At 38.8% G+C, this 16,174-nt stretch overlaps 1 protein-coding gene across 1 annotated transcript in view; it reads right to left on the bottom strand.

The window, feature by feature from the left end:
• Positions 1-6,315: 6,315 nt before the first annotated feature.
• The window catches only part of LOC107740658 (insulin-like growth factor 2 mRNA-binding protein 1), a 37,122-nt gene continuing 27,263 nt past the window's right edge, over positions 6,316-16,174 (bottom strand). Inside the window, exons 4-15 of the mRNA XM_016553163.1 lie at positions 15,161-15,212; positions 14,892-14,955; positions 13,920-14,210; positions 13,566-13,700; positions 12,607-12,729; positions 12,387-12,522; positions 11,759-11,881; positions 11,450-11,566; positions 10,506-10,580; positions 10,280-10,411; positions 9,165-9,278; positions 6,316-7,778 (exon numbers count right to left, since the gene is read on the bottom strand). Coding sequence (XP_016408649.1) covers positions 7,632-7,778; positions 9,165-9,278; positions 10,280-10,411; positions 10,506-10,580; positions 11,450-11,566; positions 11,759-11,881; positions 12,387-12,522; positions 12,607-12,729; positions 13,566-13,700; positions 13,920-14,210; positions 14,892-14,955; positions 15,161-15,212 — 1,509 coding nt within the window. The 3' untranslated portion in view covers positions 6,316-7,631. The remainder of the gene's footprint in view (positions 7,779-9,164; positions 9,279-10,279; positions 10,412-10,505; positions 10,581-11,449; positions 11,567-11,758; positions 11,882-12,386; positions 12,523-12,606; positions 12,730-13,565; positions 13,701-13,919; positions 14,211-14,891; positions 14,956-15,160; positions 15,213-16,174) is intronic.

Raw genomic sequence — 16,174 nt, 5'->3', positions numbered from 1 at the left:
ATACAATAGCAAAATATATAAATATGTATAGTATTTTTATGTTACATTAATCAGTGTGTAGCACACCTTCCTAAGGGGACCAGAAGGACCAGAAGACATTGCAATTACTAAATGATATTTAGACAGACTTAAAGAAGTTCCAGATCGCTCTTATTAACCGCGTGGTTTACATACACGTTTCTGCTGATTGGGCTGACATGTTTGACACACCCACCAAACAAGAGAAAACGCATCTCAAACCCCATTGCACACCGTTTCCAGGAAACATGTCGTTCAAACCGGAAACCGTAGCAAAACGGTGCACACCGGTTTGAGCTTCAACATGCCCCAGGCCTAGCTGTCAGACTGATAGGAACCGTCCACAGCTATAGGCTTTTCAGCTAAAATTATACAGCAACAATGACACACAAAACAATACTTCTTCTTAGATATTAAAATGCAATCAAAATGTATTATTAATGAATTAACATTTAAATAAATTAATGTATTAATCATAGACTGTATAAAAACATGGACGTAGTGTCCGTGACGTCACCCGTAGGTTCCTGAAGAGGTTTTTGAAGCTCAAAGTGCCATCTTGGCAGGGCGTCACCACGCGTCACTCCCAGATAATCGAAAATGGGCAAAAAGGCGGGAGCTGGTTGCTGAAACCACGCCCACCTATTAATTTATAAGGTCATTTAAAATTATACAATAAAAGTCACAACTTTCTCTGGCCTGTATTTATGAGAAATATCATTATCTTGAGAACATTGGCCTACCTTTTCTTTTTAAATATGCCTTCACTGTAGTTCCATTGTGTTAAAATCTTTAAGAGGTGTTTGAAACCAAAATACAAAACTATTTTTATAACTGGACTTTTGACTCAAAGCCTTGTATACGGATTAGTGATAACAAATCCTAGTCAAATTAGTTTACATTGATTTCGTAATCACAAGAAAAAATATACTGTATTTATGCCAATAATGCCAATATCTGCATTAAAATTATATAGAGTATCTAGTGATTGACTAGACTATATTGGTCAAGATAACATATGGCACACTGTAATATGAAGCCTTTTAAATTGGGAAGAAAATCTAAACTAGATGTGCCTAAGCAGAGACAAAAACACACAAATACAGTCCAGACACAAGACGACACCGGTTTACTCATCTTTTATTCTCACATTCATATCTATGCTCCGTATTCTTTACAAGGAGTTCAAAACAATTGTGGATGAGAATAAAGAAAATCAGGCAGGCAGAGGCTGAAAGTACTGATAATGTCTGTGGCACCTGCTGTAAGAAGGGTGAAGGGATAAAGGTAGTCAGGTAAAGGTAGTCTCCTTCCTCTCTCATCCTCCTAAAATGTGCCCCATTTAATTCAACAGACCTTCACTCTCCTGTTGCATCATTACAGGTGAAATGAAACAATAAAAATGAAAACAATTTCAACATCATGCTGCTCTGTGTGGCCTGAAAAGATACTATTATGTAGCGGTTCACAGAGAAAGAGAGCGGATTCTATTGCAAACATAAGAGATACAATCCTATGTCATTTTTAAAAAGCCATCAGAAATATAAATCAAATAGAAAGATGAAGAATTTGTAAGTTAAAAAACAAAGTCAGTTTAATAATAATGAAAAAAAAAATAGAGATTGGATAGTGAAACTGACATGTTTATTTCCCCTCCCTCATTTCCATTTCCAAATTCATCCTAAACAATTTCAAAAACAACTGAAGAAAAATCATCTTTGGAAGTAAAAGACTCCTATGCACTACAGTATACGGAGATGCTGCTACCCAGTTGCTTAAGTCATTTATTATTATTATTATTATTGATTCTTCAAAATTAACTTTTTTAGTTTTATGATCGGTTCTATCTGTTTGTCTTTATTCTAAGAGGTAGATCAACAAAAAAAGAAAGAAAACGAAAAACCTGGTTATAGGAGTCATGCCTTTCGATTCAGGCCGTGAAGTCATAAAATGGGACTAAAGGTGGAGGACAGAATGTTAGTAGAAGCTCCAGACAGGTTGTGCCATTTTATTGCCGATTTAAATCTAGTTTCACCAAAAAAGAAAGACGGTGAAACCGTTTTTAAGATCGGCGAGAAAAGGGCTTCTAAACGGGGAGGGTTGTACTTAGGGTCAAGGCTGCATGGCGTGGAGGTAGTGTGGTGCCATCGAAGTGGGAAAGGACACAGAGGAAATAGCGCAACAGGCACAGTTGTGTGATTCGTCTACAGAGGTATCGTTAGTCACTCTACGAATGCTGGCCTAGTTACGTTTGTGCCATTAGTTTCATAATAGTCAGGGTTTATGGTGCGTTCAAGTCCTCCGGGAAGTCTGTATTTATGAGTTGCACTCTTTAAAATGAAGGTGCTTCACGATGCCATAGAATAACCTTTTTGTCTAAATGGTTCCATAAAGAACCTTTAACATCTGAAGAACCTCTTTGTTTCACAAATGGTTCCTTGTGGCGAAAGAAGGTTCTTCAGTTTATAAAAAGGTGAGAAAGAGATGGTTCTTTAAAGAAACTTTGACTGAATGGTACTTTGTGAAACCAAAAATGGTTCTTCCATTGCATCGCTGTGAAGAACCTTTTAAGCACCTTTATTTTTAAGAGTGTGGGACACCGTAATTACAACGTCAGGTGTGTTCAAGTCACTTTGGTGAGTGCAAGATGGCGATGTAGCTTTTCTACGAAAAACAGAGATTTGTTTTAGCTTCTATAAATGATGAATAAAGAATGCACATCAGATGTGTTTTTCTTTATGTTTTTATCCAATTTATAAAGGTGCTGTAATCGTAATTGTACAATACTACTTTATTTTGTACATGTACTGCTATATTTTCTTACCGACACGCCCCCAACTTGAAAATGAAGGGCTTACATTAAAATTTGCTTAAAATGTATTCACCCTCAGGCCATCCAAGATGTAGTTTGTTTCTTTATCTGAACAGATTTGGAGAAATTTAGCATCACTTGCTCACCAATGGATCCTCTGCAGTGAATGGGTGCCGTCAGAATGAGAGTTAAAAAGATCACAATAACAAGTAGTCCACAAAGTAAAGCAATACTATAGATAGAGGACTCGTATTTGTTATAAACATCTTAATGGTGGATTCTTACAAACACACAGCATTTCATGTCACATGCTGTTAACTGATGGACTGAAGTTGTGTGGATTACTGTGATGTTTTTATCAGCTGTTTGGACTCTCATTCTGACGGCACCCATTCACTGCAGAGGGTCCACTGGTGAGCAAGTCATGCTAAATTTGTCCAAATCTCTTCAGATGAAGAAAAACTCCCCTACATCTTGGATGGCCTGAGAGTGAGTAAACTATTTCAATTTCCCCACTTGTATTAACGACTTTGTGGCGGCATGTTAATGTGCGTTCAACTCATAAATACGACCTTTCCGACATGACTTGAATGCACCGTAAGTCACAACGAGAATTTTAGCTTAACTGTGCACAAACAGAATTTCACAGGTTTTTCAACGTTCCTCGTCCCGCGCAAACCGTCACACCACACATCCGTTTCCTGTCCTGCCACCTCGCCCCGAAAGAGTCCCAGCTCTAAGCTGGAGTAGAATTCTATCCAAACGTCTACAGAAACGGAAGAGCTAAAAATAAATTAAAACTCAAAAGTTAAATGTAACATGCACTTTCGCTCTCATCTGCTTGATAAAAACAATCTTATGGCTAAGTCTTGAGGTAGCGTTCCTAGTTATGTGAGGTTTGAGTCGTCATTTGTAGCACCCAAATGTTTTCCTTAAGGAGAGGCCAGAAACTAGGTGAGATACAACAGTGGCATGCAACGTCGATATGATGATCACACCCAACTAAAAGCTGCGCTTCAGCCTGTGGTCTACATGCAAATCTATGCACTGCAATGCAACTTTTCCCAGTGGACGCTTAACAGTCCGTTAAGCCATTCGTTTGACTCGTCACAGAATTGCATAAGTAAACAACATACTATCTCTTTTTGAAGCTCTAGTATGCTAAACGGTTCTACGGTTTGTTCAAGCCCTTGCCACCGACAACGTGTGGAGGACTCTGAAATAAAAAGGAGAGAAGAAAACACTTCCAAGTGCCAAACAGGAGGCCGACTCGCAGTACTCAGGGAACCGTGTAACTATATGAGCACTGCATCCGTTCCTGACTGCGAACAGTCTTAATTAGTTCCTTTTTCCTGGAGTACAACGACAAAACACAAAGCGAACCCCAGTTTGGCACAGGTATTACGTGAAGAACAAATCATTTGTTAGTATTTCAAAGTGTAAGAGGTGTCTGTGCATAAAGAACTCTGATCGAGGAGAAACCTAGCTAGAATCCAAACTAAATGGAGACAATTTGAGAAAAATCAACAAAACAACGACGAATGAGGAAAAATAAAATCGCAAAGAAATTCAACATCAAACGACTGAACTGAACAGAGAAAACGGTCACAAACGAGACCAGCGTGAGAGAGGGCGCTCAACTCCAGAAATGAAACCACACGTCGCTCGCCAAGTCTCTTTTGAATCGGATCATAATGCAAAACTAAAATGAGCGGATGAAGGTAGCGAGTGGTGGAAGGGGATGAAAGGTGAGAACACGTGGGGGAAAAGAGGAAGGGGACAAATGTGGCTTTTGAAATCTTTACAAAATGTCCACCTGTCCATTGAAACTGTCCAGGGCATCACCCTCTCATCGCTTATACCTTTCACCCAAAGAAGAAGAAGAATAAAAGAGACAAAATAACAAAAAATGCAATTACAATAATATATCTACTATTTCTGTTTTTTTGTTACAACTATGTTAGTTCTTGGAGATCTGCTGTTATGTTAATATTTCTTGCTCACAAATTTTTTTGTCTTTTATTGATGAAACAGTTCGCAACCAGATGTCATGTCCAAATAATGCTTGCTGTCAAAAAAAAACAAAAAAACAACAACGTAAAAACAAAAAGGCTGCTGCAGTCTGAACACAGCAGAAGTGTGTGAGTGTGTCTTGACAGAAATCTATGGGCTGGAACAGTATTGTGTCGCCATGGAGATGAGTCATTGACAAGTTCAACCCTCAAGCAGAAAACTGCCATCTAGTGTGAAAAAGGGAAGCTTAAAAAAAAACAACACTAAAACAAAATAAAAGACCTTGACCGGTTAAAGCACATCAACATGCTAGCAAACCCTTCGTCTGAATGGAACCTGAAAATGATGTGGTCTGGCAGTGTCCATCCATCTTTAACGGTTAAAAGTCTTTCCATCCTTTATCCAATTAGTATTTTATTTAAAAAAAAATACAAACAATTTTTATCCGATTGTTCCGGTGAACATTATTTATTTACAGGTTTCAATTGGAGAGATGTGAATGTTTTTATTTTATTCTTTTACGTTATATATTTTTTTCAGCTTCCGCTTTTCGAAGGTACCTTTTATGGTCTCAGTCAGTTTTAAAAAAATGAGTACGACCGAGGCCATAGAGTGTTTTTCTATGTTCCTGCCTTTCTAAAACACCCAAACCACTTCCCCAACAAAAAGATTTAACACTTCAACTCAATTAGAAAACACACTCGCGCACACTTGCACAGGACAATGGGGAAGGACGAGACTCGATCCAAAAAAATGGAGAGAGATGTTGAATGGTTCACATTCAGTGCCTTGGGGCCGAAGAGCATGTTTTTCAAGCATGGCGAGTTAGGTCAAGCCCTTTCAAGTAAGTCATCCAATGATCCATCAGTGCAGAATGATCAAGATCACACCACAGGTGCAAAAACAATGGCACAAGCTAGAAAAAGAAGCCATTTTTAGATTCTACTTTCAGCTTGTATGACAAACACACGCATATGCGCCAAACTTAAATTCCTGTGGTCTAGCAATGTTCATTATGCACCAGTAAAAGATGGAATGATCCGTCCTACGTCCCACTGAACAGTGACTTCAAGTGCGACTCTCCAAGGACCCCCAGGCTGGCCTAAAGGCTGCGAGAGAGACCACCTAAACAACTCTGAATTTTTCCTGGGAGTCCTTCTGAGCTCAGGTGAGGAAAAAAAACTCAATTACACTCACGCATAGAGTCATACCAAAAAAGAAAAAGAAAAAGAAAAAAAAAAAAAAAGGAAAATATTTCTTCCTTAAAAAAATAAAATATTCAAGACTATCAGCTTTTATATAAAAACACCAGCAAGCAAGCAAAAAAAAAGGAAAAAAATAAAGAAAAGAAATTAGGAATACTGAGGTAACAATACCCTGAGGTAGGTTTTTTGTTTTTTTTCTTAATTTCATTTTATCTAATCTGTTCTAGGTTCAGTGAGAAAGGCCAGGACTCTGGCAACCTCATCGGCAAATGTCGAACAAAGTGGGCGAGAGAGAGCACAGAAACCATTTTGCAGTCACCTGTTCTTGACCTTTGACCTAAAGGCAGACTTGTACCCTGTCATTTCAAACCTGGCATTCCAGCCGACTGTCCTCACTTGATTCTGTCTCTGCATATTTTACAGCATATTTACTCTCAGGAAAAACACAGAACAATGCGTCTGAAGGCCAGGTTTTACGATTGCTTTTTAAAAAAACGTGAATATGTAAATCACACATTCCTCAAAGAGAAAACGTTTTCTGAAATTGCGGTACGCTCATTTTCATCATCTGCCTGCTCCAATGCAATGAGGGGCCAGGTTAACTCACATATCATATATATATAATATATATAAAATATGCCGTTTGGGTGTGAGCGGCGCTGCAGCGATCATCGCCGGCGTGGTTTAGGGCGGAACTGATGGGTTTCCGCACATCAAAGCTGAGCCACTGCAATACAACTGCAGAGGTCACCTTTAGCCCACACGCTTACTGAACTCTCGCCGCACGTCCTGCCGGCCAAACGGCACACCACAACCCTCTTGAGTCAGGTACGCAATTGGCATCGGTTAAACGTGCAGCATCTCAACACAAAGTCATGAAGATTATATTTACAACCTCATTTTTTTTTTCATCTATTTTTTATCTCGTCACCCCCACAGTTTAGCGTGAGGGACTTCAAGAGCAGTGTTAACAACTTTGGCCCCTCCCCTCATCTCTGATAGGCAGGGAGAAGTCACCTGATTGGTGACCCCGCCCTCCAAAAATTGGAATGGATCCTCTGCTCTCTCTTTCCCATCTCTACCTCACTGCATTTCATTAATAATACCTCTGAATAAACATTTCTATACATATATCTCTATCTTTAAAAAAAACAGTTAAAATTTTGAAGTGACTGCTGATGGCTGAGGGTCCCGAGTAGCTCGAACACACTTTTGAGGGACCTTCATTACGCCCTATTCCTAAATAAGCAGCTATGTAAAAAGCTCTCACCAGAGGGCGCTCCGCTTTGACGGACCTCCTCGCCATCCTCAGTCACTCCACCTGGCCTGGCATCTGGTCTCTGTTTTCTAGTTATCTCTCTTTAAAAAAAAAAAAAAAATCACTTTTTTTTTCTTGTTCATTTTCACTAAACGTTCTTCCTCGCCCTCTCTCAGGCATGTTTTTTTTGTCTTTCTAATTCCCTCTCAATTTGCTGCTCATTTCTTCCTGTCTACCGCTGGGTCTGTGTGTCACTCTCTCAGTCAGTCCGCTCGTTTGTCCTCCCATTTGTCTGTCCGTCTGACTGGGCAGCGGCCCCGGCCTCTCACTTCCTCCTGGGTTCTTCTGCCAGTCCCTGAGGGGTATCCAGCTCAGACATGCCCTGCGGATGGGGCCCCTGCGGACCTCCTGTACCTCCTTTCTGCTGCTGCTTGACTTGTGTCAAAATGTCCCTGATCTTCCTCTGTGCCAACTAGAGAGAAGAAAACAAACAGCATTTCATTTTAAGTGAAAGTGAAGTGTGGTGATCCATACTTGGAATTTGTGCTCCGCATTTAACCCATCCAAGTGCGCACACACACACAGTAGTGAACACACACACACCGTGAATACACACCCAGGGAGCAGTGGGGGGGTTGGGTGCCTTGCTCAAGGGTCTCACCTCAGTTGTGTTATTGAAGGTGGAAAGAATGCTGGTCATTCACTCCCCCCACCGACAATCCCTGCCAGACCTGAGACTCGAACCCACGACCTTTGGTTACAAGTCCGACTCCCTATCCATTAGGCCACGACTGCCCCAAAGGTGAGGTTCATTAGGCCAAGACTGCTTAACCAAACTCTTTGGGTGTCCACTCTTAACTAATGGCGCTTTTCCACTGCGTGGTACGGCTCAGTATGGCACGGCACGGTTCGGCTCGGCACGGTTTGGGTTTCCACTGCAGTTCAGTACCGCTTTAGAGTGGGCGGGATTATTCACATGTGGTTATAGTTGCGCCGCCTCTACTACCACGACTCCTAAAAAAACGTTTTCATTCCGCGTCGCCCCATCAAGCTCTCGCTGGATCCGCTCCTCTGCTATCAACGAGAGGAACGTCTGTTCTTCCACAACAGACAACAAAACTTTTTGGTTGTTAAAAAAAGGTGCGCTCGTTCAAAACAGTTGCGTTCGATCCTTCGCTGGCTGTGCTGATTTAAATCTAGCGGTTCTTTTGTGTTTGTGTCGCAAGTTCAGGTAGTGACGATTCTTTCCGGCCAATCCGTGATCAGCAGAGTTTACACGTCACGTTTTGGTAACGGTACGGTTCACTTGGAACCCCAACCGAGGTGGTACTAAAAAAAGTACCAGGTACCAGGTACTGTACCCAGTGGAAAACCCCCCAAAAGTGAACCGTACCGAGCCGTACCGTGCCGCACCATGCAGTGGAAAAGCGCCATAAGCAAGGTATTTTTGTGACCCTGGACCACAAAACCAGTCATAAGTAGCAATAGCCAAAAATACATTGTATGGGTCAAAATTATAGATTTTTTTTCCCCTAAAAATCATTAGGGTATTAAGTAAAGATCATGTTCCATGAAGATATTTTGTACATGTCCTACCATAAATACATCAAAACTTAATTTTTGATTAGTAACATGCATTGCTAAGAACTTCATTTGGACAACTTTAAAGGCAATTTTCGGAATATTTGGATTTTTTTGCACCCTCAGATTCCAGATTTTCAAATAGCTGTTTATTAAACTTATTTATTCAGCTTTCAAGTGATGTATAAATCTCCATTTGCAAAAATGGACCCTTATGACTGATTTTGTGGTCCAGGGTCGCATTTGTGCAGGGAATGCAGAAAGATAAGCAACTGACCTGACTTGCATAGAAGTGGCCGATGATTTTGACGATGACCTGGTCGTGTTCATCAGGGGTCTGCTCACGGGGAACCACTACTTCAGCAGCGGTGAGGTTCTGCAGTTCATTCACCTATGATGGGTCATTTAAGCACAGAGGATCAATTAAATCAGCAGCAGAGTCTTGATCAGCACATTGCATCAATTTGTTTTATTAATCAAGTTATCATATGTACATTTTTGCTTGATTTTATGGGGAGTTTGACCACAACGTATTAAGAGTTCTTTTTAAAGAAATTAAAATTCTGATTCGGCAAAGATACATTTCAATCAATTAAAAGTATCAGTGAAGACATTTATAATGTTACAAGAGATTTTTATGTTTCAAGGAACTTTTCCATTCTATTCTTTTGTAAGGATCCTTTATCAAATCCACAGGACTCTTAGTTTCACAAATTTTACCGACTCCAAACTTTTGAGCAATATTAGCAGTATACATTAACAGTAGTATCATTGATACACTATTATAGTTTCAGTTTTTTTTAGATTAGGTTTTTTATATTCTCTGTTTTCAATTTAATCTTAGTTAATGTTTTAATAATTCTGTTGTGTGTTTGTAATTCAAAGTTTTATTTTTTACATTTCTCTTCATTTTTATTTATTAGTTTTAGCTTTAGTTATTTTAGTACTTCAAGTTAAACTAAACGAAAATGAGAAACGTTGACTTTACAACTAGCTCAAATAAAATAAATCTTTTAAAGATTTTATTTTATTTCAGAAAACGGTTATTTTACCTCAAGTATCATTTTGTTATTGCTTTAATTTAATAATCGCCCATATTAACATTTCAACATAGATGACTAGAAAAGATAACTTAAATTATTCCATACTAAAATAAATAAAATGTACCATTTGCAGCTTTCAATATTAGGGAAAGAAATAATATAATAAAATGTGTATTATTATATAAATTGGATTGACACAGTAATAAAAAATAAAATCAGATATTTTAAAGCCATAAAAACCTTTCTCTGTGATCATCTCTTCAACGTTTAATTTCATGAGGTAACTTCAAAGAAACTCTTTGTTGTCATCTATCATTTTTCAGCCATACGTTAATGATGTACGTCTTACAGTTTTCCCGCCCTTTCCGATGACCCTTCCTGCTGCTGCAGCTGCTACTTTGATGTGTGTCTCCAACTTCACTTCCTCTTTGGGGCCAAAGAAGTTCTCCTCCTTCAGCTTACCGTATATTCTGCCTTGAGCCTAAAACACACAGCGCTTCTTAAGTGACCTGGGTCTTCCTGACAGCAAATTCCACTCAAATATTTTCTGAAATTAGTTTGCAAAACATGCAAACCTTGAACTGGGCCTCAGGTGGTCCTGTAACAATGACCATTCGCATTTTGGAGTCTGGAGCCTCTGCTGGTGCAATCTGAGGAAAAATGCATTTGAGAGCTGAAGTCATCTTGACATAGCTATGTACTTCAGAAAAAGAGAACATGAACCTCAATCGGAATATTTTAAATGACATATGAACACAATATTTGATCTGAGATGACCTGTGTGATCATTTTAACAATAATGTCACCCAAAAGATAAAAATTTTCTATCATTTACTCACCTTCGTGTTGTTCTAAACCTGTAAGATTTACTTTCATCCGTGGAACATATATTATATATATATATTAGTGCTGGGCAACGATCTTTTTTTAATAATCGCGATTAATCGCATGATTGTCTGCGATTAATCGCATTGTTATGCACAAAATTCAATAATGCATTCAAAAGTAGGGTATTGTGCACTTTTTTCAGTTAAAAGTACTGCTATATGAACAAAAGTGCAATAACATTTGGTTTGCAAACACTTAGCAGTTAAAATATTTCTTGTAAATCTCAACTTATAATATTAATGTAATCAAATTAAATATAAAACCAAAGCTATTTGCCACTGCCATGGCATTAACGTTTTTATAGAAAATATTTTATAGTTTGTTATAGAAAAACAAGTTATACTCAGAGTCCAGAGCCTCGATCATAACATTATAACAGGCAGGGCCGTTTCTAGGCATAGGCGAGCTAGGCGGTCGCCTAGGGCGCCACGACGTGTGGAGAAATGATGCTGAAAATTCAGATTTTTAATCTGTAAATTGAAAACACTGCAACAGGTTTGGGAAAAAATGAGGATGAATAAGTAAAATAATTAAAATTTTTGGGTGAACTATCCCTTTTAAAAGTAAATGCTATTTTTTAAAGTATTGGAAACCAAAGAGATTACCCACAATGCATTTTCACAAAGGCTACCTTAATAGAAGCTCCAGCAAAACGGCTTAGCTGCTTGATATGCTGTCCTTTCTTGCCAATAAGGGCTCCTACGGCTTGGGCTGGGATGTACACGTGGACGGTCTCCTGTTCAGAGGCCTGTGGGGAGACACAAAAAAATGAAAAACCTCTTAAGACTGCCACACCGCAACATATGGTGAACGAACGCCACAAAAGAGAATTGCGTTAACCGACCATAATAGGCTAAAGATGCCACAGAGGCCTTAGTTTATGTGACATCAGTATCTATGATTTTTTTTAAATAATGAATAGTGACAAAATTGTTCATACCCCAATAGGGCCATAGGGGGGTCCAGGCACGGAGTTTCCAAGGGCAGGAGGAGGCATGGCAGAGGATGGTGGGAAGAGGCCGATTGCTCCCAGGTTTAGTCCAGGGATCAGGTGAGTCTGTTGCTGGATGAAGGCGGAATAGATTTTCAGATTAGGATTCAAATTCATGCTTATCGGCCAAATAAGTTCAGAATCAGAATCAGAATGAGCGTTATTGTCAGGTATGTTTACACATACGAGGAATTTGTTTTCGTGACAGAAGCTTCCACAGTGTAACAGAATGACAGTGACAGAACAAAAAAACACAGATAATAAAAAATAAAAATAAATAAAAAATAAAAAATAGAGCAAGTAAAATAAGGAATAAAAAATATACAAATCGACAATTGTATGTACAGGTATATAACAATAGACAGTTGTATGTACAGGTATATTATGTGCAAATTGAAATGTAGACTGAGTATGTGTGTTAGATAAATAAGTGTATGAGTGAATAAATAGTGTGTGTTCCACAGTTATTGTCAAGTGTTCATGAGATGGGAAGAGAGAGGTGAGAGAACTTCATGAGAGAAGTTACACTTCTCTCTTTTTGTGTCCCTACACATTTTTCTCTCACATACAAACTCACATTCATGGCAGCGATGTCATTGTCATATGCCTCCCGCACTTTCTTCATGATTTCCTGTTCTGCCAGGCAACACGCTTCGATCGAGCCCTTCACTGTAATCGTCCTCTCTGGGTTATAAAGGGTCAGATCCTGCAGTCTGCATTAAGAAGAAAATCATGTTAAGAACACTCAGTAGAGAATTAGGCCACTGGTTTTGTGATTGTGTCCTTTCAATGCTTACGGTGAAATTGTGATCTTGGTATCAGTGTCTTGTTCCACTTTCTTCAGGTTGCGTCCCTCTTTGCCGATCAAACGGCCAACAAAGTTGTTGTGAGCAAGAACCTTCAGAGGCACCTCATCAGCACTACCAGAAATGAACAGTATTTGTTAATACTGATCTGAGAACAGACATGACCCAAGAAATTAAATGTAATTACAACAATAAATGTAATTGTCCGTTACAGTTACTGAGAAAAAAAAAGTGTAAATAAATTAGTTACTTATGAAAATGTTAACAATTACAAAGGGGGTTACATCGGAATATTTTCACACACACAGATTAAATTGATTTCTTTCCCAGACTGCAATATCTTTAACCTCAGAACGAGCTCAAAGTAAAAAGAGGTGCTGAAGTCTGATTTTGTGGTGGCGGTGCTTTAAAATGAAATTATCAATCTTAATTCAAGTGATGAAGGATTTTGAAAGTCTGACAGTAATCAGTGTTGAGCACTACTCTAAGGTTAACCCTGCCTGCTTTAAATGTTCCAAAATTATTAATTGTTTAAAGGGGTCATATGATGCGATTTCAAGTTTTCCTTTCTCTTTGGAGTGTTACAAGCTCTTGGTGCATAAAGAAGATCTGTAAAGTTGCAAAGACTAAAGTCTCAAATCCAAAGAGATATTCTTTATAAAAGTTAAGAGTCAGCCTTAATAAACTACTTATTACATTTTAAATGTAATCTGTAACCTATTACTTTTCCAAAAGTAACCTTCCCAACACTGGTCAATTTTGATTATTAATGAATAAAGTACTAATTTATTTAAAAAATAAATACAAAAGTAAATAACTTGCTGACCCCAAACTTTTGAACATATACAGAGGACATTATTACTTTATTACTTATATATTTTGAAGAAAAATCAAATAGTTATAAATGTAAAGGGGTGACTGTTCTGGTTGTGATTGTCGTTGACACTCACGTTTTGGTGTCCTTGGCCTCCTGGTTCATGATTTCCAGGATCATACGGCAGGCAGCTGAACAGCCCTCTGGGGTAGAATGGATACTTATGGGCTTTTCAGCAGCACCTGCGTTCTCTTTACGATGCACATCAATCCTGAGAGATGAGAGGAGAAGAGGGCGGCATCGGAAAGGTTATGCAATGAACAGTGTATCAAATATACAAAGGCACAAGGAAAATTCAAACAATCAGTCAAAAAAAAAAATCATACAGGTTTGAAGTGACTGAGTGTGAACTACTCTTTTAAATTAAATTAGTTTCTGTTCCATTCCTCCACTTTTTCCATGAAATCACACTTAAGAGTCAATAACTCACTTGCTCTGAGTTTGTTTGGTGATGTTACGGATGGTGGCGCCCTCCTTGCCGATAATGGCGCCCACATATTGTGTGGGGACCAGCAGCCTGAGAGGGATGTCAGCGTGCTGATGTTTGGCGGGGATTCCAGAGCCAGGCGACATCTGGCGGGAGTTTCCTCGCGGACCGTATCCGGGACGTCGGCCGTTGTCTGGGCCTTGTTGAGAGTCGGCATCAGAGTTTTCATCAGGGATGTATGACACACGCAGGGCGTTGTTCTCAAACTGGTAACCGTTGAGCTTCTGGATTGCTCTTTGAGACGAGAAGCATGAATGGTATGTGTGAATGACAGAGGGTTTATAGTAACTGACAGTATCTTGGGAAAAAAATGTCACTGCGGTGTGGATGAATGCTGACTGATTAAATGTACAAAGATGAAATCATACGAATAATTTCACAGTTCAACAGAAGAGATTTGCCTAAATGGTTATTAAGCAACATTATGAATTAATCTGATGAAGAATCCAGGCTGACAGATCTCATAGTTAGCTAACCTGAATAAAAGCTTGCAAAGCCGCTGAATCACCAGTAGGTGTCAGCCGCAAACAAGGAAAACCCGTAATGAGAGGATGCATGCTTTGTGGTGAAGGTTTAATGTGATATTGCAGAAAGACAAGGGATTTTAAAGCTGAAATGTGAAATTTTTAATTTTTAAAATACTTTGTTTTATTACAGGAAAATATGCACATACAGTCATTTGTAGATTTAGTTTTTATTTTTTGATAACATAGCATTTTCAAAACATTGAGAATCCAGACCAACCCAGCACAGCGACGTGATGCGAGTTTGAGGTGAGAATCAGTTTGTCCAAACAACGGAAACCTATCTGACAAAAGTCAGTATTTTTGCAATTACATTTGGTGACACTTGTGAAAAAAAAAATTACACACACTTCAGCTTCAAAATTAAGGTTTCAGGGCAAAGTTCACTCACTGTCTAGCCTGCTCCCGTGTCCCATATGTGACGTTCACAACTGCAGTCTCACTCTCTGTATTCACTGTGGAAAAAATAAGAACAGAGAAAGAAAGTGTAAATAACAACAATTTTTTTATCTTTTTGATTTCTTTTGATGCAACAAAGCACACGCAACACTTCCAGGTGTTCAGCATGCTTTTGATGTATCTTTAAAACATAAGTAATTCAAATTTTTGTACTATTTTTATCAGTAATACATCATTCAAAACATAAATGAAACAATTTACCTTGTTCACAGTTCTCAACAGTTCCATACTGGGCAAGCAGACCATCAAGAACCTACAATGGATAAAAGAGAAAGAATGAAAGGGGGGGGGAAAGATCCTGATTGTGAATTTACTTCAAATTGTAGCAACAACAAATGCAGCAGCTGACTGAATCAGTTTCACAGATGACTCATAAAATTAAGGTTCATGAGTGTATACTTCATTTAATGTAGTTACCCAGGATGATCTCTTCAAAAAAGTTTCAATCGATTTCTTTTTATTCATTTTATTCTGTATTACAGAAACATCCTATCTGTTTAGTAACCAAGCTAATTTCACTTAGGAACTTAGAACTTTCAAATCTGATGTCAAGAATTAACTATAGGATTTTTCTGTAATGTAAAAAAAAAAACGAATTCAAACTTGTCCCAAACCAGGTGTGTATTTTGTGTATGATAGTAGGCTTAATTTCTCCATACAAAACTTTACATCTGTCAGTTTCACCCATTAAAACCTGGTTGGGATCTGATTGGTTTCGCCACCAAGGTGTCTCCTCCTAGTGGTTGACGTTGGCGCTTGGGGTTGGCAGAAGTGAGGCGAGGTGCCAAGAGAGACCCCGCCCCGCAAGAACAACTGTCAGCCAGTACAACAACCATTGGAGAAAACACACACTGTGCCACGCCCGCGCGCGCACACACACACACACACATACCCAGATGCTGTATGTTGATGGTGTAATCTCATAATCACACACAGATCACCTAACCTGAATGACATGGATAAAACTTGGAGTTTAAACCAACACAGGGCACTGCCCTTGCCAGAACATGTAGGGAAAGTTCAAACTTTGCTAGTCAGAGTCACATTAAACAGACACATTGCAGAAATTTGCACCAAACTGACAGAACTGCACAGAACTGATTATATAATTATTTTGCTGCAGTTTTTCTATCTATGTAAATATTAGAAAATGTACACGTTAAAAAGACTTAAATTTTTTTTTTTTTTTTTTTTTGTTTGGTTTTCTTTTTGAAA

This window comes from Sinocyclocheilus rhinocerous, unplaced genomic scaffold (genome assembly GCF_001515625.1).
Source record: "Sinocyclocheilus rhinocerous isolate Xijiao unplaced genomic scaffold, SAMN03320098_v1.1 scaffold705, whole genome shotgun sequence".
In the NCBI taxonomy this organism is placed as follows: Eukaryota; Metazoa; Chordata; class Actinopteri; order Cypriniformes; family Cyprinidae; genus Sinocyclocheilus; species Sinocyclocheilus rhinocerous.
This window is presented reverse-complemented; position numbering and strand designations above follow the sequence as displayed.